The sequence below is a fragment of the Trachemys scripta genome, chromosome 1, assembly GCF_013100865.1.
Source record: "Trachemys scripta elegans isolate TJP31775 chromosome 1, CAS_Tse_1.0, whole genome shotgun sequence".
Taxonomy (NCBI): Eukaryota; Metazoa; Chordata; order Testudines; family Emydidae; genus Trachemys; species Trachemys scripta.
The window spans coordinates 124,650,343-124,678,317 of NC_048298.1; the positions used below are offsets into that span (position 1 = coordinate 124,650,343).

At 44.4% G+C, this 27,975-nt stretch overlaps 1 protein-coding gene and 1 long non-coding RNA gene across 4 annotated transcripts in view; one reads left to right on the top strand and one right to left on the bottom strand.

Moving 5' to 3' along the window:
- The window catches only part of ETV6 (ETS variant transcription factor 6), a 164,933-nt gene that overhangs the window by 32,620 nt on the left and 104,338 nt on the right, over positions 1 to 27,975 (top strand). Inside the window, exon 2 of one of the 3 annotated variants that reach the window (XM_034784310.1) lies at positions 25,968 to 26,097. The exons of 1 other annotated variant lie outside the window; for it this stretch is intronic. In XM_034784310.1, coding sequence (XP_034640201.1) covers positions 25,968 to 26,097 — 130 coding nt within the window. The remainder of the gene's footprint in view (positions 1 to 25,967; positions 26,098 to 27,975) is intronic. One more of the 3 variants, XM_034784319.1, reaches the window with a different exon arrangement.
- Positions 11,102 to 27,975, bottom strand: part of LOC117884167 — an 86,015-nt gene continuing 69,141 nt past the window's right edge. The window contains exon 3 of the long non-coding RNA XR_004647504.1: positions 11,102 to 11,449. This is a non-coding gene — a long non-coding RNA (uncharacterized LOC117884167). The remainder of the gene's footprint in view (positions 11,450 to 27,975) is intronic.

Genomic DNA, 27,975 nt, shown 5'->3' on the forward strand with positions numbered 1-27,975 from the left:
TGGGGGCTGCCCAGCAAACCGTGAAGCCAGTAGCGCTCGGGCAGCCCTTTCCGCGTGGCTGAGAGTGGGAGGGAGGAGGGGGCGGAGTTAGGGCAGGGAAGGGGCGGAGTTGGGGCGGGGCTGGAGGTGGGGAAATGGGCAGGGCCAGGGCCCGTGGAGGGCCTCTTTTTTTATTTGTTAGATATGGTAACCCTACATTTTCCAGAGGGCTTATAGCTAATTTGAAGTCCATCACTGTGTAACATTAGTTCAGGTTACTCCTTCCGAAGTGCAGTGCCTAGCTTTTGTCAATGTTGTAGTTCATCTGCCATCATGTTTCTCGTTCAAGTGTCATTAATCTGGCTAGGTCCATCTGGAGTTCTCTACATTCTTTATTCCTGACTAACCTTAAATATTTTGTGTCCTCTGAAGATTTTGCCCCTCATTGTTCATCCTCATTTCCAGATTAAATATATTAAATGACACCAGGTCCAGTATGGTTCCTTGGGAAACCCTATTGTTAACCTTTCACCATCTTGAAAACTTCCTGTTCATTCCTATTGTCTTGTTACGAATTTGGCCCAAAAGAACTAAATGGTGTTGGTGCCTTTAACTTATAATTCCACCCAGTGGTCCCTTGCCTGAATGCCCATGCACTTTTAAATTAGGCCCCCTAGACACAGGTTTCAAAATAGTGTTTAAATGTGAGCGGGTCAAACTCATTTGCCAAGTAAGCCACATTCTAACACAGCTCTATCAAAGCCTGAACCAAAACCCCTCTGAGCAGGGTTAGATGACATGGTGATAGAAATGCCTGAGCTGTGTCTACACCGCAGCTTCTACCTTTGGTACCTTCAGTGAACCTGCTACATCAGTAAATTGCAGGTCCCATTTTTGCCAGTGTAGATGAGGCCTTAAAGATCCTGGCCCCACCTGTAATGTGATTTGCTTTACCAGCATGGAGGGGCCCAGACCACTATCTGGATCCCAGCAATCCCAAACTTTGGGGAACTGGGACTTCCACAGAGCTAGTTTTGTCATGGCCTCAACCTGAAATCCTCCGAATAAAGTTAAATGACCCTGGAACAAAAAAATGCCTGATCCATGTCGACACAATAGCTTCTACCTGCAGAGCTGTGCTGGTGATGAACTGGGGATTCCATTTTTGCAGCCTTCCTGCCCAGTCTTGTTTTTCAGACGTTGAAGCCTTTTTATGGTTTGCCTCTGCCTAATTTTTTCCTGAAATCTTGCAGGAAGCTCAGCTTGCTGTGTCCACTGATAGCAGCTGAAGTATCAGGATCCAAACGAATATATTGACTACTTAGGTGTGTCATTTTAAATGAGCACAACATACCCTGTTTATTCTTCAGAACAGCGTGACTTAGTGCACAGAGCACTGGTCTGGGACATATTTTTTCCCCCAGCTCTGCCACTGGCCTGTTGGGTGACTTTGGGCAAGTCACTTGACCACTCTGTGCCTCGGTTTCTCCATTTTTAAAATGAGGATAATGATACTCACCGTATGCAAAATGCTTTGTGATCTATGGATGAAATGTGCTGTGTAAGAGTGAGGTACTTTGTGACTGGCTGCATTTCTGCTTAAAATCTGTCCAAAAGTGCCATAAACTTAACTGGAGTAAAAGGGATGTTTTGCACTAAGCTCTCATTTCAATTATCTTTGTGACAAAATGAAAGTGGGAGGCTGGTAGTACGGGCTAAAAACACCTCAGGCGTAATGAGAACAACTGTGGCCGAAGCTTCCCCCTTCACAGCTCTGTCCATGACCTGCAGCTGCCAGGTAGCTTTACAAGTGCGGCACAATACACTGCATCCTGACCTGCAGCACATCCTGTTCTTCCAGTCGTTTGGCTTCTCTAGGACAGAGACTGCCGGTTATGCTGCATTGTGCCAAACTGCACAGTGTCTTTTGTGTGTGGATAAGTGAGGATTAGGAGGAAACATTTTTCTTGTGGCCCAGGCCCAGGTCTCCAGAATTGGGAGGCCAATGTGCTAACTCATTGCATCAGCAAGGCCCCCAAGTTCTGCACATGGTTTACAGGAGTACAGACTCCTGGTTTACAGAGTTGAAAGCACCTGATTCTGTAAAAGCAGACTGGGTTCCTAGAACTGGAAGTAATTGAAATTATCCCAGGGCAACTTTAATCAGCAGATAATTCATTGCCTTGATGTATTTTCTGATCCCAGCATCGCTCAAGCTGACCTATGGCAACTGTTTTCTTAGCTCAATTGAGCGAAGTTACTGCTTTGAGGCCAGGAGGTCCTCCATTCAAAACCAGGCTCCCCCATCTCTGCAGCTATTACCCATGTGCTCTGACTGCTAATGTTAATTCACCCTCTATCCTGAGCCCTGCAACATCTGTTCAGCTAAATGTTCATCCCACTAGTAGGAAAGTAATTCTGCTGTGCAAAAGGGGAGAGAGAACTGGGAGCAAAGGATGTGTCGTTCTGAGAGTGCAAGTTGCTTCTTGCTTCAGCTCCTTTATTTTATACTGAATTTAACTGCCGTTTAGAATGAGCAGGCTGCTTTCAGCACAAGCAGTCCATAAACCACCTCTGTTTCCTGCTGATTTCATGTTTCGCTAGGAAAGACATTGCACAGGAATCGAGATAGGATTGACTAATGAGCATGGGAGTTTGTGGAACAACCACACTGGAGACAGGCTCATTCTCTCTCTCTTTCTTCCAACTCACTCTGAAGAGAGCTAGCTACAGCTCACCATCAAACAATAGGCCTGCCCTGAGCCCTTGTGCCAGGGTTTTGCCCCGTTCTGAAACTGCCGTCTCTCTGAAAATTCATTAAGGGCTCTATGACCCAGATGTTTGTGCAGTGACACTGAAGCAGCTGTCACTGCTTTAAAAGAAATACTTAGCAATATTTCTTCCAAAGACCTGCTAGTTCTTCCTGGGAAACTATGGGAAGCATTTTTTAATAGAGAGAATTGTGCATGGGCATAATGTTTTCTAGACCTCTCTTCCCTCGTTTTTTAATTACGGGAGGTGTTTGCATGCAAACAGGATTTCTGCCTCTTAAGAGTCCATCTGCTTCCACTGCTTCCACTCCACCTGAAATCTTAACCCACTGCACGAAAAAACACGGACGTTTTAACAGCAGCTCTCTGTGAAGAGAAGTCCTGAGTAATTGTCCCTGCGGTGACGAGATTAAGAGTATTCAAGGCTCGTTTGGTCTATGGTTCGAGCACTTTCAAAGGGACAAACCACGCTCAGGTTGTTCGCAGATCTATTTTCAGCCGAACCTGAAGAAACAGGCTAAAGTTCAGCTAGAACTGAGGGGTCTACAAGGGTGAGGGAAATGAACTGAATTGCTACCAATGAAAGTCAACCTAAGAATTAATTTCTGTAAGGTTTTCCATTGGCTTCAATGGGCTTTGGATCAGGCCCTATGTGCTTGGTGAGAGGGAGCTACTCAGGGACAGAAGGGGACTGCTTTTTATACAAGCGTCTTTAGAAGTACTCATTTGTGTAGTTGAACAAGGTAGGGCTGAGCCAAACACAAACTGTGTATCTGGAGCTGAACTTTTCCAGAGCTTCAGCTCTCATTTTGGTTGGGACCCATCTCTAGAACAGAGAGGTGACCATCTCAGACTTAAACCTGGAGAACAAGAAGTTACATCAGAAAAGCAGTGCCTGTATCAGCACTAATGCCTGTTCTCAGCCTTCAGGGCTTATGTTGCCTTTCTATGTGCTTTTTGCAAAGCACTGTATACACCAGGGGTCAGCAACCTTTCAGAAGTGGTGTGCCGAGTCTTCATTTATTCACTCTAATTTAAGGTTTTGCATGCCAGTAATACATGTTAATGTTTTTAGAAGGTCTTTTTCTATAAGTCTATAATATATAACTAAACTATTGTTGTATGTAAAGTAAATAAGGTTTTAAAAATGTTTAAGAAGCTTCATTTAAAATTAAATTAAAATGCAGAGCCCCCATGACCGGTGGCCAGGATCCAGGCAGTGTGAGTGCCACTGAAAATCAGCTCACGTGCCACCTTTGGCACGCGTGCCATAGGTTGCCTACCCCTGGTATACACCAATAGTGCAAATAAAAGTAATGTGTGTGTGTGTGTACCTGGTAAAGTCACACATGTAAATTTATGTAAATATATGCAAATTAGGCCTGGCATTCTGGCTCCTTGTAAGTTGCCAATGCAGCCATTGGTTTTGCACCACTGCCCTAAGTAAACAAAGATCTTTCTTTTCATGCTGTCCCCGTACATCTGTGGCTGTGACTTGAATGGTGGGTGGGAATCTGAGTACTTGTCTCTTTAATTATCTGATTGGCATTAATGAGCTAGCTAGATACGCAAGTGAGCTGTCAGGTTCTTCAAGAACACTAGGTATGTCTCGAGTGCAGCTGGGAATGAACCTCCTAGCCCGCGTGGATTGACACATGTTAGCTCTGCATGAGCTAGTGCACTAAAAATAGCAGTGTGCATGTTGTGGCATAGGCTAGCCACTCAAGCACAAACTTCCCCAACCCCTTGGGTCCCATACTCAGGTGGCTAACCCATGCTGCTGCCCGGGCTGCAACATCCAAGCTGCTATTTTCAGTGTGCTAGTTCGCATAGAGCTAGTGCGTATCTGTCTGTCTAGGTTGGGGAGCACGCTGCCAACTTCAGTGTAGACATACCCTCTGAGGGTATATATCTAGAGTAGGAAAATAAGTTTTTATTTTAAAATGTGTTCACCATGATCAGCTAGCACGTATTAAAATACACTTTGCCCTGTCTAGGCCAGGGTTTTAAAACGTGTTAGCTAAACTGTATTAACTATCATATTTTTAAAGAACTTTTTTGTCCTAATTTAGATTTACCCTAAGTGTCTCATAAGAGTTTGAGATCCTGTTTTAACCAGAGTAACTTGATAGTCAATTAACTAACATGGTTATAAATGCTACTCCAGACATTCTCCAACATTTGGTTTAGACACACACACTAGTGGATGGGGCTTCAGCCATAAAATAAACCACAAGAGTATCCCCTAGGGTAAATTACAAATGTTTGTGTCCTGGAACACAATGTTTGTGTGGAGTATCTACACTAGCATGAACAGTCGTGTTAGTTAATTTGAGTTAATTGGCAATCAGTTAATTTACATTTACTACAGGACCACAAACTCTAGTCCAGTCAAACCCTAAAGTATATATGAGATTGTCAGATTTTCTCCCCCCCAGTTTGATGGAAGGATAGAGATCTTTTAACAAAGGCCTCATGCATCACACAAACAGGGAAGAACGTTGCCAACCTTACTCATGGTGATTGGTTTCAGTAGGGCTACTCCTGATTAGCAAGGGTGGCTGAATCTGTGCCTTGGACCAGTTAGAAGGGTGACAATGGTTGGGCAATGGATTGAAGGACTGGGGGAATTCTTGTTTAAATACGGGTTCAGAAGAAACTGGTATTAATGGAACCACTGGCTGAAAAGAGAGTCTCCAGACCCTGAACTTATGATTGCCTTCATTTGAGTGACTAATTTTGCTGGAAAAAATAGAATCAAATCCTTTAAAAGACCGTGCTCCTCCTCATATTTTGTAGTGTCCCACATGTCCAGAACAATGAACAGAAAAATGTGGGCTTTATTTGGTAAAATCCAATGGGATGTTTGGAGTTGCAGCTGACCTGTAGTAACTTGAATTAATTGATTGCCACTTAACTAACATGGCTGTTCGTGCTAGTTTAGACACTCCACAGATGTTTGTTCCAGGACACAAACGTTTGTAGTTTACTCTCATTCATTTTTAAGCCCTCCTGCTTTGCGATCCCACGATGAGAACCAAATGCAAATAAATGAATAAATGATAAGGCTGTTGTTTTACAGGCTTTTTAAAGTTAAAACTAGAGGGTTGCTCACTTTGTTGCATGTGGATGCCAAGTGTATCGCACACACCAGGGGCTCCTTGCATCCCTCCATTCTCCCTCCTTCCCCTGCTTGGCCTCCTAAACTCCCTGTGTACCACCCCCCCATCCTGCCAGGAACTCCCTGAAATGCCTCCCACCACCTCCTGCATGCTAGGGGCTCTCTGTGCACTCCCTTCCCGCCCCTGCCAGGATCCTCCATTATCTGGCTATGCCTGGGGCTCTGTGTGCCCATTTCCCTCTCCCCATTCCCTGCCCCCAACATCCTAGCAGTATGCCTGCGCTATGGAGACTATACCAGCATAGCTATGTCGGCGTAACCTGTAGTGTAGACACAGCCTACGCTGACAGAAGGAGTTTTTCTGTCAGTGTAGGAACACAGCCTCCCCAAAGAATGTTAGCTACATTGACAGGAGCCCCGATCCGGCAGGTAGTGAAGACATACCCTGAGAAAACGCGACTAATAAGAGGGGTTTTCACATACCTTTCAGCACGGCTTCCTGATCGCCATGCTTCAGGCAGTCCTTTTAACTAAAATTATCAATGTATTTGTTTTGTATGTATCTGTGTATATAATATATCTGTGTGTGTGTGTGTGCGCATGCACATATAGCTAGATAGATTAGATTGTGAGATACAGTGGAACCTCAGAGTTACGAACACCAGAGTTATGAACTGACTGGTCAACCATGCACCTCATTTGGAACCAGAAGTACACAATCAGGCAGCAGCAGAGACAAAAAAGACCAAAATATAGAAAAGTAATACTGTACAGTATTGTGGTAAACGTAAACCACCAAAAATATAGGAAAAGTTTAAAAAAAGATTTGACAAGGTAAGCAAACCGTTTCTGTGCTTGTTTAATTTAAATTAAGATGGTTAAAAGCAGCATTTTTCTTCTGCATAGTAAAGTTTCAAAGCTGTATTAAGTCAATGTTCAGTTGTAAACTTTTGAAAGAACAACCAGAACATTTTGTTCAGAGTTGCAAACATTTCAGAGTTACGAAGAACCTCCATTCCTGAGGTGTTCATAGCTGAGGTTCTACTATATCTGATCTTAGACCTGTCACTGGAAAAGGACTTATCCCATCCTGGGCCTTAGAACAGTGTAATTTTATGGAGGGAAATTCTAAATTTTGGTGGGGATAAAAGGAAACCTTTCAAAAAAATGATAGTTGTTGGAAGCCACTCACAGTTTTGTAGTGTTAAAATCATAGAAGCATAGGGTTAGAAGGGACCGCAAGGGTCATCTAGTCTAATTCCCTGCCAAGATGCAGGATTTCTTGAGTCAAAACCATCCAAGACGGATGGCTATCCAGCCTCCTTTTGAAAACCTCCAGTGAAGAAGCTACCATGACCTCCCTAGGCAGTCTGTTCCATTGTGGAGATGGATTAGTAGGCAGCAGGCAGATGAGGAGCCGTGGTCATTGATGCATGATATGATGAGTGCTACCGATCACAGATATCACCATCTCTAAGTGAGTGTGTGTGTGTAAGTAATTCTCTCTGATCCACACTGCAAATTTTTATTGCATATTCTCCTAGGCACCTCCACTCCCATCAGTGGAATGTCAGCATATTAAACTAGTGCAGAAGAGGCTCTAAATATTCAGAATGGGGAGGAGAGGTTTGTGCAAGTTGGTTAGGAGAATTATGCTCTTAAAGCCCAACCATTACTCACAGAGGCCCAGATTGTGAACCCTTTATTCTAGGGTTGCCAACAGTCCCCTTATTACAAGGGACATCCCTTACTTGTTCATCTCTGTACAACAAGATTGTGAGTTGCTGAGTGCTTCAAAAATACTCCTGGCGAATGTAGGTGCTGCTGCTTTATATTATTTATTAAGAAATGATAATATCGGGAGGAAGGGTGGGGCAGGGGTGCTAAGAAACTGTCCCTTATTTTTGAAATATGATGTTAGAAGCCCTACTTTATTCTCACTGGTGAGCACTTACTTAAGTGAGTACTATTGACACAAATGGGATTACTTGAGTGAATAACTGTTCACCAGTGTGAGTAAAGGGTTCACAGTTTGGCGTATCCAAGACTCCGGTCCTGCAAATACTTATCCTTGTGTGTATCACTTATCATATGACTGTGAGCGGTCCGAATATTCACCACATGTCCATGGTTGCCGTCGTGCAGTTGTGTGTAAGGACTGGAGCATAGCCTGTAAAGCACCTTGGGGTCTTTCCAGCTGACAGACTCTATATAAACATTATTACCCTGCCCTGCTGAGGTAGATAAGTCCAAATCTTTGGGAAAGAAAACTATTGCCAAAGAAGCAGGTGTGTCAGTTCAAAGTGGCCCATGAGGAGCAGCTATAAGCTTGTACTTTGCCCATTTACTGAGGGTTTTATCTGATCCTTGGTTATACAACCCGATGAAAATGAACATTTACTGTGGCAGTTCCTGCATAGCCTAATATGTAGGCTACTCCCTGAAACACTGAGCCATCTCTGTGATAGCATGTGGGTATTTTGGGTGCTCCTACTACAGGGGTCAGCAATCTATGGCACGCGTGCCAAAGGCGGCACGGGAGCTGATTTTCAGTGGCACTCTGCTGCCGGTGTGGGGTTCTGTCCACCGACCCCGCTCAGCCTGGCCTGCCTGGATGGACAGAACCCCGGGGGCCAGCAGCAGGCTGAGCGGGGCCGGTGGCGGGGCCCCGGCTGGCAGGGGCCGGCAGATGGAACCCCACACCGGAAGCGGGCTGAGTGGCTCAATGTAAAATGTATTACTGGCATGCGAAACCTTAAATTACAGGGAATAAATGAAGACTTGGCACACCACTTCTGCAAGGTTGCCGACCCCTGTCCTATCAGCTAGAGAACTGATTGATGGGCCTGAGTATTCGAGGGGAAGGTGTGCAGTCGATGCCAGCATAGATAACAACACCTGAGTAAATTGTGGATACCCACTGCCCTATGGGTAGGGTGGATAGTTTGATACATTTAATTGCGTTCATTTCCTTAAACTTTTTCACTAGAGATGGTTGGGAACTGGAAAAAAAATCAGTCTGCCTCAGAAAAAAAGCTGAAATTTCCCACAAGAGGAAATGTTTTCAAAAATGTTGTTTTGGCTCAGTTGAAACATTTTGCCCCAATTTCACCCTTACGATTTTTGATTTTTTAAAATAAGATAAAATAAATTTCAAAACCAAACATTATTTCAAAAATAAAAAATCATCCTGTTCCATTCCAAACACGTTGAAACAGAATGGAGGGATAGTCTCAAAATGCTTTGTTTTGATCCCCCCCAAAAAGTTTCCATTCTGACAAAACAGCATTTTCCAATGGAAAAGCATGCGGCTGCAAAAGTTTTGACCCATTCTACTTTTCGCAGAGTCCTAATAACAGGTTTGTGGGTGGGCACCTGTGATTGAGCAGTGATTGTTTGTGCACTGCTTTGAAAATGGGCAGAGCTATGTAACTGTTTAGGTATTATTTTGGCACTGAAAGCAATGCAAACATATCCAGATACAGTAGCATGGTCTCGGTCATGTGTTATTTCATGTCCGTGTGCGTAGGGAAGGCAGCGTGGCCTAGTGCAGAGGAAACTAGAACTAGGTTTACATTACAAGCTAGGGATGTGATTCCCTGCTCATGGAGACATACTCATGTGAGTCCTTATCTGAGCTAACGCACTAAAAATAGCAGTGTAGCCATGAGCAGTGGCAGCAAATGCATGGTTAGCTGTCTCGAGTACAAACCTGCCTCAACCCTGTGGGTAAGTACTCAAGGCAGCTAGCATGTGTGTCTCCTGACGCTGCCTGTGCTACTGTGGCTATGCTACAGTATCACACCCTTAGCTCGTAGTGTAGACACATCCTGAGGGTCAGGAGACCTACATTCTGTTTTTTGGCTCTGCCACTGACCTGTATGACCTTGGGCAAGTCACTTTATCTCTGTGCCTCTGTTTCCACTCCTATCCTTTGCCTGCCATATCTATTTAGATTGTAAGCAATTTGAGACAGGGAATGTCATTCACTGTGTGTTTGCACAGTGCAACCCTGGCCTCGGCTGGGGCCTCTAGGTGCTCCCGTGATGCAAATAATTAATATAAATTAAAGCAAATAATTATATTAAATGATTTCTTGTCCTTGGGTATTTGCAATAAAATGTTGGTAGTGTATTCCCATCGCTGATCTTTGGAACTCTACCACTAAACTTTATTTACTTGCTGTTGTTCTGGCATTTTGAAGGGCTCTGTGGAAAGAAAGCAGCACAAAATCACACAACCAGTTTGGTGAGTCCTGTACAAACAGGAATCATGCTAGAAGAACTCATGTGCCTGTGTTGCCAGCTTCAAAAAAAAAAAAGAAAAGAAAAGAAATCTAACTAATATGCACATAGTGAGAACCTCAGACCACTAAGTGTAAGCAGTGCCACATGGCAGGCCATGGGGTTGTAAGAGATAATCTGATGCCTGCTAGACCTACCATGTGTCTCTGAAAATTGGTAATGTTCCTGTTTTCACTTGTCCCAGTAATTGTTGGTTGTAGGGGGAAAAGGGAATATTTTGTAAGGTTTTCTTTTTTACCTCCTGTAAGTCTAACAGCTCAGCTCAGTTTATGTATTAAACAGCCCCTGCTTGATTTGGTTGCTGTGATCGATGCCCTCTCTGTCTACGCTAGCAGAACGCTATGCTGGTTTTTAAAGCAGTTTTGCTACCACAGTTTAGTCATGTAAAGAAAACTGCCTTCATAACTAGATCTCTGCAATCACATCACTCTGGGGAGCATTGTAGTATGTCCATCCTGGCTCCTACAGCAAGGAAGAGATAGGATTCTGTAATATGACCATACCACTCTTTACACATTGTTGAGGGTATGCCTACATGTCAATAAAACACCCTTGCCTGGCCTGTGTCAACTGACTCAGGCTCACAGAGCTCGGGCTGCAGGGCTGTAAAACTGAAGTGTAGATGTTGGGCTCGGGCGGAAGCATGGGCTCTGAAACCCCTGACATGCGCCAGTCGTGGGTGTTTCATTGCACTGTAGATATACCCATAGTGTGCAGGCAAATCCTGCTACCCGGTTGGCTCTCCAATGATTTGAGTCAATTACATAATACTCTTTATTTCTAATGTGCCTCCTCACCATAGTGTTCTGGGGTGTTGTATGTACATCATAAAAAGAATCATTTAAAATAGGTATTAAAAATGCAAAATGACATGCCACCCACTAAGAGCTTTAGATTGCATGTACTTGTCATCCGTCTTGATTAATTTTATTTGTTAAATTCACCTTTTCATCCTTTGGTTTCCAGAACAACAACAGCCACCCAGCTTTAATTTGTGGTCAGTTGGATAGGGAGGAAAGATGGCCTTGTGGTAAAGCACTGGAGTGGGATTCAGGCAATCTGGCTTCAATTCCTGGCGCCCAAGCTTGTGAAGGATAAATGCATCAAGGCAAAACTTCCATCCAGCAAGAGGTCTTATTGTCCAAAATGGTGGGCTCTTTCTATGGTTTCGGGTTCATGGTGATTCTGGAGTGCCCACTTGTCAAAATGAGCACAGGACAAGCAGAGTGAAACTTCAGAGCTTCTTTTTTGCCAGGGGCAGAGTCACAGCACATCTGCAGAACAAAAATACCAATAACTTGGGGAATTAAAAAACAGAAAGGGAAAGGAAGCAATAAAAAAATCAAAGAAATGAAATCTGAGTGTACAGGAAAAAGTAGGAGAGGAGACTAGTTATAGGGATACTTTGCACTTGTTCATGCAATGATCTCAAATCACTCTAAGCTCTTTTGCAGCCTTCCTTGGGCACATTATTTATTATCCTCATTTCACAGATGAGGGAATTGAGGCACAGAATGATGAAGTGAGTTGACCAAGGTCACCCTGCGAGTAAGTGGCAGACCCAGGAATAGAACCATATGTCCTGATGCCGACTTCAGTCCTTTGGCTCTAATGCAATCATTTTCCTTTTGTCCTCTCACTGTTCCTACTTATTCCCTTGCTGCAGCGCTACTCTTTCATTTGCTTTTCTGTATAGCAGCTTCTGCTCTGCTTCCTGGCTCAGACCTGCTCTGCAACATTACAGAAGATGATCCACTTTCCCCCTCTCCCACTTCCAAGGGCTGGGAGTGCCCGTGGAATTCCCAAAGTGAATAAGGGCTGCGTGGGATGTACCATGTCACATGGACAGGTAATACCTGGAAGGCATCTCTCATTTTCAGAGCAGTTGGAAAACAATTGCTAATAATGCTCCTCCTTACAAAACAAAATATTCACCCTGCTCGGTTCATTAATTATTATCTTCAGGCAGGAACACTGCAGATTTGTTACTAGTAATGGTCAAATCATTAGCACATGCAGCATTAATGGAGGAGAAAGCATCCGATAAAGAGTCCTCTCTTGACCATGTTGTCATCCCTGAAGCACAGACCGGGTTGTTAAATTCAGTTCCTGCTCTCCTTTTGTCACGTATACCTGCTAGAAAGGTTGTATGGAAAGGAAGCATCAGCCTCTTTTCAAAGACAGAAGAAAGAAAAACTTTCTTCCTTGTAAAACAGGAGTTCTGTGCCAGACCCGACCGCCTGTGTAAACATACAACATACATATTTAAAAATCCTTAATGTCCTGCCAAGATCCACAGGCCTGAGCTGGAGGGAACCACCTGTTATGGGAAATAAAGATTTTGCTCTGTCTCAGGCGCTTGTCCAAGTTGTTAACGTTATTTAGAAAAAGTAAACAATTACAAATTACTGATACATTGATCTGAAAAGGATTCATTTACTTTTTGATTGCTTTCTCATAGCAGTAGATTACTAACTGATTATTAATATGGTACAGAATAATAAAGGTTAGGCCTGGAGGGACCCTGTGAACATCAGCAAGGCCAGTCTTCCCTACGCCTAGTACAAATCACCCCATGCCAGTTCCTCCTGTGTATCGTATTTTAGCCATTTCCCTTGATGTCCCTCAACCTCTCTTGGTGGCTCTTCCTCTGTTATTCCAGTATCTTACTACTAGGGCACTTTCCCTGTTTTCTTATGTAAACTTGCCATTCTTCAAATACATCCTAGATCAACTTCCAATGTTTTCTTTCCCCTCCTTTATTATTATTTGCTTTTGGCAATGTCTATAGATCTGTCATATTTCTCTTTTTTTAGTTGTTCTTTTAATCTTTCCTTGCAAGACAAGACCTTCTGACTTTAATGATGCTTGTCCTTTTCTTTGTATTTTCTCTTTTATTTTTTATCCTTCTCAGAATGAAGAGCCTGTCATACCATCTGCAGTATTCCAAGTGAAACCTCACCAATTGTCTTCATTTCTTCTTCTCTCTTTGACACAATTTTTTCTGGCCTCATTTCCCTCATGTTGTTCTTGTTGAGGTAGGTGGCTAATTAGTGCTAACCATGAAGGGGAGGCCATAATTGGTGTTCCATACAGATTCTGTATGGTAGAGGAGGTCAGTGCTAGGACAGTCTTCCCTTGGGGTTTCTTCTGCTGGGATTTCTGATGGACAAGTAATCTTACTAATCCTTCTGATGTTTTCTGATGGCAAACAAACAATTTTCTATTTCATTTCTGGACTAGCTTATCAAGAAAGTTTTGGATAATTGCATTTTGAGATACACCTTTGTGGACATGGGATACGCATGTGTGTGTCTATCTTCATTTAGTCTATTCCGCTCTCATGGACACCCAAATGGATCTATCCATTCTCCTGCCTTGCCTCATAGCCATTCTCTTTCAAGCTGGGGAGGACACGATTCAGTTCCCTCTGGAAAGTCTCTATGACATTTTTAAAAATTGATCAGAGGGGTTGCTGTTGAAGAATGCGTAGCACACTTCATGATGGAGCGTGTTACCTTCACAGTGTCTGCAGGTCAGGGGGTATGAGATGAGGACTGAGGCATAGGTCTACCATTCATCATGATTTTCCCAGGACTGTCTCAATTTTGGTTGGTTGTCCTCCATCCTGCAAACTATGGCTGGAGCCCAAAGAGTCATAAAATACGGTCATGGCCAAGGTAACAGCAGCAAGTCAATGCCATTTTTTTCTGGAGGGTAAACTTTTAAAGATAGCATCCTTATATGGGGTAAAACATGGATCCATAGACTTGGCAACCACACTATTTATGGCCTGTTTTATATAAGAAGAAATTTTTTTTGCTAGCAATGGCACTCGCAGCTCGATTCCCTGGTTTTAAAAGTTCATCCAGATATTCACCCTCAAACCCCTCACTTATCAGTAAAAAGAACAGGAGTACTTGTGGCACCTTAGAGACTAACAAATTTATTAGAGCATAAGCTTTTTGTTTTTGTTAGTCTCTAAGGTGCCACAAGTACTCCTGTTCTTTTTGTGAATACAGACTAACACGGTTGCAACTCTGAAACCTGTTACTTATGAGTGTTCTTATTGCATGTTGCGAGTGTTAGCTGTCCTTCGTGGAGGGCATGGGAGTCTGTTCAACTATTTTTCTCATGTTGTCTGGGTCTGGGATGTATTTGTGTGTGATTGACCACAAACAGCTTTACTTTAATTCCTTATGGCATTTACTTTGAATTTTGGGTGTGTCAGACTTTGCAAAAGATAATTGCTGTATTTCATGGTACAAGTTGTTTTCAAATAGATATGCATATACGCGCTCATCACCCTGAGATCCAAATTAAGAGATTTTGGGGAGATGGGGTAGGGAGCCAGTTTGGGTGATTCTGCTAGGAAACCAAGACTGTGGGCCACGTTCTGATTTCACTTTGACTGGTGTTAATCTGGAGGTATTCCATTGCCTTTAGTGGAGTTACTCCAGATTGACACAGATATAACTGAGATCAGAATATGGCCATTTAACACTACTGAAAAGGGTCCCACATTTCAGAATTTCAGCATGTTCTGGCTCTCCATTTGGTTTCCAGCAGCTAATTAGTATCAAAAGAAGCTAAAAACATATGAAATACTTTCCTAAGATTACTCTTCCATGTAAGATATAGCTGTAGCTGCCACAAGGATATTATGTGATTGCGAATAAGATGGGATGTATCCGTGTGACAATGTCTAAGATGTGATCCACACTATGACAATGTTTGTGGACCCCTGCTCTGGAGTAATCTGCAGTGCCACTTAATCTTTTCAAAGAAGTTATTCCTCCCTCCAGTAAAAGTAGAGAAAGCCTCTCCAACACTTGCTGAAATCTAATTATGATGTTAGTTCTGTGGATGCTTTGGGCATGCAGTAACATTTCATGTTTGTACTGGAGTGAGGACTCTGAAATGTAGCAGAGTGAAACCACTATGTGCCGCCGTTTCATTTGTGACACGGTGGGGAAAGAGTCATTGGGTGCAGCCCCACATTAGCTTGAGATTTGTGTAGCTCCCCGGACACTGTGCTGTCAATCCTTCTCTCTGTCTTTGCAGCTCGGTTTCACGGCCTCCAGAAATTTTACAGTGAAACCATGTATACATGACTGCAATTAACATTAATGGGCATTCAGGGTGTGCTTCCCATGCAGGCGAGATTGCATAATCACCTTATGGCAGTAGTTCCTCCGCTTTGCAGAGAGCAAGGATAGGAAAAAAATACTAAGAAACGTCTCTCTATCCTGCAGCTGTCTACGCCTGTTCTTTTACTGTACTGCCCTCTCTATGTGCAGCCCTCTCTCTCTGCCACCATCTGAGCCATTTCCCCCTCTGTAGATTACACCTTAAAACCTTCCTTCCCACCCCCGCTAAATTACAGTTAACGATCTGTGGTCACGTCCACACTGCAGGGGTTTGCTGGCATAGCTATGATGACAGTCAGGAGTGTGAAAAAACCACACATAGCTGTGCAGGCAAAACCCCCAGTGTTGACGCAACTGTGCTGACAGAAGAGTGCTCCTGTTGGCTTAGCTGCTGTTGTTTGGAGAGGCAGTGTGCTATGCCGACACGCCTTCTGTCAGCATAAGCTCTGCCTACAGTAGGGGGCTCTGCCGGCATAGCTGCAGTGGCAAAGCATTTGTATTGTAAACAAGGCATCTGTCTCTGAAGCCTTTTTTGATACTTTGTGTTATGGACACTATAGGAATTGGGTATTTAGGAACATAGGAATTACCATGCTGGATCAGACCAGTGGCCCACCTACCTCGGCATCCTCAGACCAGTGGCCAGTAACAAATGGTTCAGAGGAAGGTGCAAGAACCTCTGTTCCCCCCCCACCCCGCCCAATAATGGACACATTTTGCAATCACATGCCTATCAAAGGAAGCTAGGGGGAAGAGAGAGTTTCTTTTTAAGCTTGTCTCTGTCACCAGCAGAAGTTGGTTCAATAAAAGATATCACCTGACCCACCTCGTCTCTCTCATATCCTAGGACTGACATGGCAACCGCTATACTACATAAATTTCTTTTTAACATCAGGCAGATGAATCCAGGTTACCTTCTGCCTTGATACATTACGGCCACTTGGCCTGTTCACAACTACCTTGCCCCTTGTGTTGTCATCAGTGCAAAATGGGTGTAAAATACTACCATTCTGGTTCTGTGGTCTTGTACATCCCTTTGCACAAGGTGCAGTGCGACAGTTTTCTAGACCTTTCTCCCTTAGAAATATTGCAGTGGATAGTTAGCAAATCTGTGGATAATAGTCATACTATTCATATAAATGATTAATCCTTTTTTGAATTATACTTAGCTCTTTGCCTCAATAATATCTTGTAGTTTTACCTTGTATTATCCTCTCACAGTATTTCTCTCTCCTTCTCTCCCACATATTAGCAATAGTCTCAGAGGGAAGCAACATTTGTGTGTGTGGTTTAGCTAGTTAGTGTCTTAGTTCGTATTTGCTAATTTGAGCCATTTTTGCAGTGCTCAGACAATAATGCAACCGTATCACGGCATTTTTGACAACATCGTTGACCTCCGTTGGCTGCGTTTTCACAACACTTGAATGCATTAATATTGCTGTCCGTAGCATTTTAATTTAATTAGAACAGTGGCTGTAATCATCTGGGGGAAAGCATTCACCCCCTCCTGCGTTGAACTGCAGCACCTCTGTGGTTTTCATTTGCCCGGGAAATCGCTGTAGCAGGGAATGAGAGGTGAGGGCAGGGCTCTCTTGCCCTAGTGCTTGGAGATTCAGATTGAGTCCAAAGGGAGGAGGCAGGGAGGAACTGAACTCTATGAAATCACTAAGGTCACTAAAACAATCTCTGCTCTCTGTGTTCAGGAAATGAGATGCTAATCTTTTCCCAGGGCTGCTTTGCATAAGGTCCATTCCAGAGAGCTGTGTTTATTTTAATTTCTCTAATTACTGGTAGTGTGCTGATTATGCTGCTGTAGATTTGTTGTGAATTGCTCTAGTAATGGGATCAAAAATCTGTACGAGTCCACCATGGAAATTAACAAGGAGATAGAAATTGGGAGGTGGGGGAGATTTAATTCGCCCTCCAGTGCTGCGGAGTTCCTGCTTCCCTGTTGCAGGACTTAATCTTCCTCCCTGCATGTAGTCGGAGAACATGGTCTAAGGGTCTGATTCAAAGCCCATTGAAGTCAATAGATGTTCTTCTGTTGACTTCAGTGGACATGGAATCAAACCCTGTGTGCAGGGCCAGGGCTTGGAAAATTTACTCAATGCTATACTTGCTCACCAGGCTGAAATCCACTGGTCCCCCAGAGCCATGCCCCCTCCTGCCCCGTCTCCCCCTACTCAGGTAATCTCTGCTGCTTGGTCTCCTGGTCTCCTGCTGGCTGAACTCTATGTCTCCAATTAATGCCACTCCCCGCGCAGAAATCAGAAGTCGTGCTGCACCACACCCAAAAGAGGTCAATGAATGTGGGGTATGCTCCACTGTCAACAAATAACCTATTTATACTGTTCCCTTTGCTAATCCTCTGCCGGTTTGCCAGTGTAGCATTGGTGAGGCCTCCCCGCATGCAGCATCCTCTGCTGGGATTGGTTGCCCCTGGTACTTCCTTCCCAGGTGGTAGCATCTCCCCTCACTCAGTGCCTCCTGTTCTATGGGGTGAGTGTGATGGCCTCCTCCTGCCCAGTGCATGTACTCCTACCAGCAGCCACCCAAGCAACAACTGCCATTCCCACACCCAAGAGATCTCTCCACCTTACCCCTAAGCGTTGGCTGCTGACAGAGGTGGCAGCACTGGTTGTCTCTGCAGACTCAGGCAGACATCACCATGTTGGTTCCAATCAGTTTGTACTTGGAACATTTACTTTTGTTGCCATGTATTTTTCTTTTTTAAATGAAAGCTTGGATTCTGTAGAAGCTGATGGCCTTCACCTGAGAATAGGGTTGCTAGGTGTCAGGTTTTCAACTGGAACACCTGGTCTAAAAGGGACCTTGGCAACTCCGGTCAGCACTGCTGACTGGGCCGTTAAAAGTTCAGTCAGTGGCACAGCGGGGCTGAGGCAGGCACCCTGCCTGACATGGCTCCACGCGGCTCCCAGAAGCAGCGACGTGCCTCCTCCAGCTCCTACGTGTAGGGGCAGCCAGGGGGCTCTGCACACTGCCCCCGCCCCAAGCCCTGGCTCTGCAGCTCCCATTGTCTGGGAACCGCCTGCGGACAGGACAGTGCGCAGAGCCGCCTGGCCGCGTTTCCACATAGGAGCTGGATGGGGGACATGCTGCTGCCTTCGGGAGCTGCTTGAGGTAAGCACTGCCTGGAGCCTGCACCCAGATCCCATCCTGCACCCCAAACCCCTGGCCCAGCCCTGATTCCCCTCATACCCTCCAAACCCCTCAATCCCAGCCTGGAGCACCCTCCTGAACCCTAAACCCCTCATCCCCAACCCCACCCCAGAGCCCACACCCCCAGCCAGAGCTCTTAACCCCCCCTGCACCCCAAGCCTCTGCCCCAGCTCAGAACCCCCTCCTGCACCCTGAACTCCTCATCCCTGGCACCGCCTTCCCCCCAGAGCTGGCACCCCAAGCCCCTTAGCCAGCCTGGTGAAAATGAGCAAGTGAGTGAGGGTGGGGAGAGTGCGCAACAGAGGGAGGGGGGATGGAATGAGCAGGGGCGGGGCCTCAGAGAAGGGGCGGGGCAGGTGGTGGGGCAAAGGTGTTTGGTTTTGTGTGAGTAGAAAGTTGGCAACTCTACCTGGGAAAGATTCCTGGTTGCCCCGATTGAGGGGATTTCTCAGTTGCAGGAAAGAGGTACTTTCCTTCCTCACAACCTAAGAGCAGAGCTGGAACACCTGTGCAGCCTCACTCCAGGACGGCACTGCAGCCACAGGACTAAGCATTCCATGCCCATGGAGTGAGGTCAGTGGTGACAGAGTGAGAATCCGGGAGTCTGAAGTCCAGTTCTTCACAGGGCAGTGACAGCAAATGTCCCCTGTAGGTAGTTCACACCTTCCGTTTCTCCTTATTGGCCTCTGTGTGATAGCTATCAAAGTCCAAATTACTGTGTCTCCACCTACTGGTGAAATAAGCTCATCAGGAAAGTAGAAGTAAGATTTTACCCTTTTGAAAGTCTAGATCAGTGGTTCTCAACCCCCAGCCTGCGGGCCACTTGTGTCCCAATCAGCACACAGCTGTGGCTCATGTGACATCCTCAGGGCCATACAGGTAGTATATATACTGTGTGGATGCAGCCCACATACCACAGAGAGCTGCATATGCATTCCACAATGGTAAATAGGTTGAGAAGCACTGGTCTAACAGGAAGAGCAGGGAGGCAGGCACGGAGGGTGACATAGAGATCAGCAAACTGGATGGCAAGCAGACACAGTACACTCCCACTTATTTGAATGGCCTGGAGGACATCCGAAATTTTCAGAGTAGCAGGTATTCAGTAAAATGGAAGTTCTATTTGAGGTGAAGTTTTGATACTTTGTACTTTGCTAAAGGATAAAAATAAACAACTTTAAGTTTATTAAAACACCAAAATTGTGTTAAAACCACTGTGGACATAATTTTTCTGAATTATTAATTATCTGCTTTACGGCTATCCGAATGCCAAGCCATTGATTAGCGCTAACAGGTGCTAAGAGGCTAACTGAGGAGTTATAAGTGGATGAATAAGTGACATATGGCTACATGAGGGACACACTGTGGATCTGGATGATTAGAATTTTCAGGTAAAGCGAATTAGGACAACTGGAATTATACTTCCCCTGTTGGGAGCCAAGCCTTGGCACCATGTGATATTGTTACAGGTAGAAGAGTAATGGCCTTTTATGCAATGATTGAGATTTGGATACAGGCCTTTAAAATATCCTTCTAGGGTTGCTGAGCCAAGTCAGCCATCTTGCTATCCTGAAGGCTACTGGGCAGGTCATGTGTCGCTTTGTCTCAACAATTTAAAAATATTCCATTGCAAAATGCCATATTTCCATCTTCTTCAGACTGTCCTATCATTGGGGCTACTTTTGCATTTGCGTACTAGATTGTCTTCAGTGAGTGTTTCGCTTCTGCAAAAATACATATCTACTTTTGTGCGTGCAGCTCATGGTGGACTTGATGTGTAGGGACAAAAATATGACTGTCAGACTTTTACATTTCCTTGTGGGAACTGGAAGTTGGAGAGCATTACAGGCTAGGGCTGTGACTTCTGGGGCTACAGGGCCTAATGTAAGTAGTTTTGAACCTTGCGAAAAGCTGTTATTTGCAACTCCACCAAATTTCAGATTTTTTTTTAAGTGTACAAAGTGTACTTGAATTTTGCTCCCCTTCCCCCCCAAAACTGATCCCCTCCCTCCCCCCCCCTTCCCCCCTCCCCCCCCCCCCCCCCCCCCGCAGCTCCTATGACTTATCCTGTGGTCTTCCCCTCCATGTTCCTGACTAAAACTTTCAAACAACGCACAGTAGATTCTGTCCACAGAGGATTTTCCAAGATTTTCAAGCATGCTGTGACATGACTTTGGGAGTTTAGTCAGTGGTGTGTGAATGCTTGTGCAGCACAGATGTGATCAATAAAGCTTATGGTTACCTCACTTGGTGCTTTGATTTAAGGAGGTTCCAGTAACTGGGCACCCAGTGTTGCCTGGATTCTATCCTAGGCTCTGATTCAGGGAATCTCTTAAGCACGTGCTTAAATCCATCCCTACCTAGTAGAGCACTTAAACATGTGCACAAGTTTAAATCTAGTGGGACTTCAGCATCTGCTTAAGGGCTGTCCTGATTAGAGATGTATCCCTAAAATAGTTAGCAAGCCTTTGGTTAGATGTCCAAATACTGCTGGGTTCTCTCTCCTAACAGACTGGGGGACAGTGGAATAAACCCCAGAGCTGGGATATCCCTAAAGGGTCTTAATTAAAGAATTAATTTATTTTAATCGGCGTGAGGTTTCCCTGGAAACTTTCCTAGCTCACTGTGAGCTGAAGGGAAGCCTTCCAAAAGCCAAGACAGCAGGAATTGTGCCAACCTGTGCATCCTTCTCATGAGTTTATGGCTGCAGGCAAAATATTATGGAACTGTGATTTCGAAATTGTTTGTAGATTGCAATTATTTGAGGCTGATCATTTTGTCACTTGTGGGATTCGGTATTCCCAGTCTATCACAGCAGCTTGTGAATCTGGAATGTAATAGCACTTTGCTCTTTTATAGCACTCTTCACTAGCAATCTTCCCTTACAAACATTAATTAACGGAGCTGCATAGAATCAATGGAATTTGCCCAAGTTCATGCAACAAGTCAGTGGCATAACTGGGTAACAGAACCATGCATTCTGATTCCCAATCTGGTCCTCTAACCACTACCCCACAGCCCCACCCACTATAGGCTTTACTGCAAAGGGAAATATGAAATTAATTGATTACAAAACTATTTATTTCCCCCTAACTATAGCATCTGCCCCTTTTAAACTGTCACTGTAACTCCATTGACTTGAGGAGCTACACCAATTTATACCAGCTGAGGATCTGTCTGCATAACCTTAAAATGATGATACCTACCTAATTTTCATAGTTCGTTTTATTTTATAGATCCCATAGAGGACAATTAAGTAATTTTGGAGATGTGAAGATTTTAAATGCATCCTAAAATGGGATGAATTTAACAAACACATCCTGGAAGTGTGGCTCTAAAACTAATTCAAATATGACCCTCTGCATTCACATTTGTATTTAACCAGAATGTTGTGTAGCGGCTGAAGCACAGGATTAGGGTAGGTCACAGAACTAGAACGATACTTGTTCCTTTCCCACTCTGTTGCTGACTCGCTGTGTGAACCTGGCCAAGTTGCTTATAGCCTCACTTTCAAAGGAGCGGAGCAACTCTACCTGCTGCTGACTTGCTCAGCACCTTTGGAAATCTGTCCAGTAGTAACTATGCAGTGTTTAGGGAGGGCTGTATTTTCAGGATGCCATTGTTAAGTCTGTTCCACTTTAGGATGCACTTGCTGTTCTTTTTTTAAGGCATCTTAGCTCTGAAATTGCTTAGCTAATTTGGGCCTTAGTCTTTCTATAACTCAGGATACCCATCTGTAAAATGGGTTTACCTAGTATCTTCAAAGTCTCTTTGATCTTTGGCTTAAGGGTGCTGTAGTAGGGCATCATATTACTATGGGAGGAGATTTTCAAAGCCACAAATGAGAGCTGGGAGCCTACCACCCACCTGAGCATTTGAAAATCTCCCCTGCAGTTATGGCCGTTTCACAATCTGCTATTGTAGTCTGAGCTGTAATGGAAATATTGACTGTGACAAAATGATCAAGCCCACATTTTTTTTCATAAAAATTTTGGTGTCTTTTCTACCTGTCCTGAATATAGGATGCTAGGAAACAGTGGATCAGATACATTTACTTAGCAATCTCTATGAAAGTGCCTTTTTTGGTATAAATATTGTTTAAAGCACCATAGGCTAAATTGTACCTCTAAGAGGTGGAGCTGTCCGGAGAAGAAGGGAGTGGTGGTTTGAGGCATTATGGCTTCATATAGAACAGCACCTCCTGGGTGCTGAGGGAAATGCAGTGAGGATCCTGCCTGCTACAGGCATACCCAATACATTCCTCCCCTGATGTCCAGTGGGAGGGGCCTCTGCAGCTCCTAGTGTTCCTCTCTGAAGCCCAGTAAGGTGTTTAAACGTGTGCCTCAGTACCTAGCTGAAGCGAGGCTTGAGCTGCTAGCATCCCTCCCCGCCCGCCCCCACGCTGCATTTAAGGTGGGAAGGGACTTCTTGTTGCCTCTCTTCCCTCTAGAGCAGTGGTTTCCAGACTTTTCCCCCCAATAATTCCTTTGGCATCCTACTAAGGGTCCCAGACCCCTTTCATTTCTGGTACTACCGGAACATCCCCGCCAGTCTAGGAACATCCCCGCCAGCATGACCTCACACACGGTGCGTGTGAGATCATGCTGTGCAGAGGGCGCTAATTTGAGAGCAAGATGGTGTCCTCCATGTGGCAAAAGTTCCGGAATGCTGTTCTGGCACATTCCATCCCTGCCTGAAGGGACGGACCCGCCTCATAACCCATGGCCGGCCCCCAGGTGTCTGAGGACCCCACTTTGTGAACCACTGTTCTAGAGCAGTGGGTTTCAACCTTTTTTCATGTACGGACTCCTAAAAAATTTCAAACGGAGGTGCAGGAAATCTTAGACATAGTCTGTGGACCCCCAGGTTCCTCAGACCACAGGTTGAAAACCACAGATTTAATGCATCTGTGCAGGGATAGGCATCATTTTGGCTCTATTTCAGCAGGGTTCCTCTTTTTTTTATAAATATCTTTTTGCATGAACAAAATGGCAACCTGTAATGCAGTTCAGAACAGTGGATCACGGCAGGGAATGCTAGGAAGTGGCTGATCTCATTTTCTACCAACTCTCCATTTGTTATGCATGCGCCAACTTTGAGAGGCAGCAAAGTGCCAGTGAAAATGCAGAACTGCCCCGGAGTACTATGGTGGGAACCTCATTGGAATGTGAAGCACTGAACCAGCCATCTTTGGTTGGGGCATGAATATCAAAGCTGAACAGTCAAACTCCATGTCCAGCTTTGTCCACCAGCTTTTTCACCATGTCAGATATCCCCAGGGAAGAATGTCCCAGCTTTTTAACTAAAAATCCGGTGTGAATTTAATGTTGGTAAAAGGTGCTGTAATGAAAGCCCTGGAGATGGCACTTCTCCACAGAACAGAGATAAGTCTGGTTTTTTTCAGTAGAACCTTCTCAACATTGCTCTGCCAATATGCCTCAATCCAAAAGAGAAATTAAATTGCCTGTAAGGGTCATTCATTCTCTGTGTACACTTGGTCCTTGGCCTTTCTGCTGAGTCCACCAGCAAAGATGCTAAAGAATGTTAATTGTAATGGTGGTTTTTAGAATGTTGATTTTTGTTTATGGGGAATCTGAGACTAACAATGCATTTAATGTGGACCACTGAGCAGCTAACCGATCTAGGTCAGATTGCCCTGGACTTGGTTTGAAGCCATGGCTAGAAGGTGAAAGGCCCTACTCTCAATTCCCTTTGTTGTCCAGTGCCCCTTGGAATTTTCTCCTTTCATAGCTTTAATTTCTATTTGAATCATGTTGTCAGGAATGAGAAGGACTCTCACGTTCCCTGTTTAGATTGGTTATAGTGCCAGCGTTCCGTTCCGCAGATGAGCGTAAAACTGTCATTCTGGTTCCATAGCATGCTATTGTTTGTAAAGGAAATAACTTTCTTTTTCTTGCCAGTAAGTTTGTCCTTTTCCATTAGACAGACACTGTGGTAAGGGAGGGTCTTGGTGGTGATAGCTTTTACTGCATCCCTACTGAAATTTTGAAATGAGCGAGCATAGCTCCTTTTGTTCACATCCGTGCTAGTCGTACTACCATCATCAAAACTGTCAGCATTCAGCACAGCTCTGGGAAACAGCACGTTGAACCAGCAGGGGAGTGTTCAGCAATGATTTCTGTGCTCCTGCAAATATTGTGGCTTAGTTTATTTACAAAGGGTATCATTTGAGTTGTGATTACAGTACATGTTTAGAATATGGAGGAATTTTCCCACCAGATCAGATCAAGTTTTGATCTTAGGTTTCTGGACAAACTTGTTAGGGAATAAAACCGAACGAACAAAAGATTGTGGCACTAACATGACTTTTGCAAATCATCCCTCTGATAACTCTGCTTGTATGTTATATCCCTTTCTCCTGCTCTGTGTCTATCTTCTCTATTTTTAGACCTGATCCTGCTGTGTGATCCACATGGGCAGACTGCTCTGTCTGCATGGATTTTAATGGGGCTCTGTGCAGGCACTACAGTCTGCCTGCATGAATTGCAATGCAGGACTTGCTGTTCAACACAGGGCCATGTCTTACTGTGTGTGTGTGTGTGTGTGTGTGTGTGTGTGTGTGTGTATAGAGTGCCTAGTGTAATGGGCCCTTGATCTTAGCGGGACCTTTAGGCACTACCATAATGAGTAGTAATAATAATAGGAAACATCTTGTTTAACTGCGAGTTTTGTGCAATACTTAGATCAAAGTTACTGTATGTTGAAGAAAGTGGAAATGGCTCCTTTTATTATGCTGATTTCTTTTTTGTTTAGAAAAATGACTGCAGTCCTCTGAAGTAAATACAGAAGTGAACAGCAATATAATATGGTTCTCTATAGCAATGTAAATACTACAGCATATCAACTAATTACTCAATTTTGGTAAAATATTCTGAAGATTTAAAGTGCTAAATATTTAATAATTATGCCCAGAGCACTGCAGTATGCTGTTATGAGATGTAGTGCTTTGAGCATTTACTGTAGGACAGTGTGTGTGTAAAACACATACACACATATATATATATATATATACACACACACACCGCTATCAGATTTACATTGACTTGAAAATCTTCCCCATCTCTCCCCTCTATGTCATTTCCCCCTTCTTCCTTCAGAAAACTTCTGAGAAAACCCAGGGAAACTTATTGGGCCTTAGCAAGATGAAAACCATCACCTTGAAAACTCTCTCTAGTCTCTGGCTGCAATTTGCAAGCTTGGAACTTCCAGGGATTTGAATGTCACGCCTGCAGAGCTATAGAGCAAGTGGACAAATTGCACTCTGTGTGGTTCCCTAGCCAGTCTGGTGCATAATAAATGCTATTCGCCCCCACTACTCATACACACTTCCTTCCTTCCACCCACTTCCCTCTCCAGTCCCCTGTTTTAGTTTCACACCTCCGCTCCAAAGTTCACATTGTCCTCTCTCTCTCTCTCTCTCTCGCCTTCTTATTTTTAATAGCAGGAAAGAATTTCCTACACACCTCCAGCGAGCCCAGTAGTGAATTACCCTTCCTCGTCACCACTACATGTCCCAGTGCCTCGAGCGATCAGGATGGAGGAAGACGCGATCAGACTGCCGGCACACCTGCGTGAGTGTTTGAGTGGTGGCTCACCTCTTGGATTGAGGAGGGAGGAGGAAGTGGTTATTCTGTAGAATGGGATGGGGGAACTCCGTGGTTAGACTTTGAGAAAGCACTAGTTGTTTGTCTTTTAAAACACTTTTTTTTTTTTTTTGGAACAAAGGAAATTGCTCAGAAACACAGCGAAAACGTGCTTTTTTCCACAGTATACGTTCATTTCATGTGGCAGGAAAAATGCAGAGGACTCAATTCAACCATGACTTTCACTTCAGTAGAGTTACACCAGGGATAAATTTGACTCAGCAAGATCATCTTGGGTGGGATGAATCTCTTAGAGTTGGATCACTTGGTGATGTACTTTGGCTCTATGTCAATACTTCTCCAACTCTGGCCGGTGAGTGTTTTTGCACTAATGATGGTCCCCAGAGTGTTTACTGGTCACAGTCAGGCTCTTCACTGCAGAATGTGAACACCTGCAACTGTAAAGCCGGAGGAGTGAGCCTACCACGGAACTCACCAGGGTGCTGCTAGTCCACAAAGAGAAGCTAACATTGGGACCAAAACTGGAGTTGATGGTGGGGCCAGAGCCTCATCTCATTGAGGTAACTTGCTGGTTGCGGGGCAGGGCAGTGAGAGGTGAAACAGAGTGAAAAAGGAGCCAGTGGAATTTTTCTTGTTTACATACAATTATTAATTTGTTAAACACCACGTCCCCAGGTGCTTCGGCAAGACAGATAGTAACACTGTACTATAGTTGCTGCTGGATTGATGTAGAGTGGGAATGACAAATGGAATTGAGATTTTTGGTGGGGAGGTAGTCCATGGGACAAATTTTTTCTTAAAAAATGTCCCCATTATCTTAAATGCCTGCCCTAAATTATCCTTCAGGCACAGTCCTTTCCTCATCCTAGGGACAGAACCCAATCTTTCAGTGCTTCTAGGGTCCTGGTCTTCCTCCCTCTTTGTCCCATGTTCACTCCAGGTATTATGACCTAAGCTTGCCCTTAATTCACATCACCTATTCCTGTTGCATCTACTATAGCCACGAGTTTTTGCCTGTTGCTTCTTCCTGTGCTGCCATTCAACCCAGATGATACCATGTGATTAGCTTGCTGAAAAGAATGTGTGAACTGTCATTCAAATTCACTCCCATTCGACCAGCTGGCATGAAGATTTCCTTCTGATAGGAAACTTTTGACCCAACTTTGACAGGGAAGTGTGTTTGAAATCCACAGGGCATCCCTACCATTAGTACCTCGCATTTCTATACCAGTCTGATTTGTTGTGGTGAAAAACCATTACAGATTATTCAATAAATTTATTTGGAAGATTCTTCTACCATATCAGTCTGTCATATAGATTGTAAACTCCATGGATTCAGGGAACACAGTCTTCCTTGGAGACCAGAGTTTTGACTCTCAACAAATAATTATTATTGACTTATGTACTATATTGCTGAAATTCCTTGATTTTTGGAGATGAATTCATAGATATGAAGACCACAAGGGACCATTATGAACATCTAGACTAACCTCCAGCATAACTTAGGCCAGGTCTACACTACCCCCCTAATTCGAACTAAGGTACGCAACTTCAGCTACGTGAATAACGTAGCTGAAGTTCGAAGTACCTTAGTTCGAATTAGTTCGAACTTACCTTGGTCCACACGCGGCAGGCAGGCTCCCCCGTCGACTCCGCGGTACTCCTCTCGGCGAGCTGGAGTACCGCAGTCGACGGCGAGCACTTCCGGGTTCGACTTATCGCGTCCAGACTAGACGCGATAAGTCGAACCCAGAAGTTCGATTTCCAGCTGTCGAACTAGCGGGTAAGTGTAGCCAAGGCCTTAGACCACAGAATGTCACCTCATGATTTCTGCAGCTAGCCCAT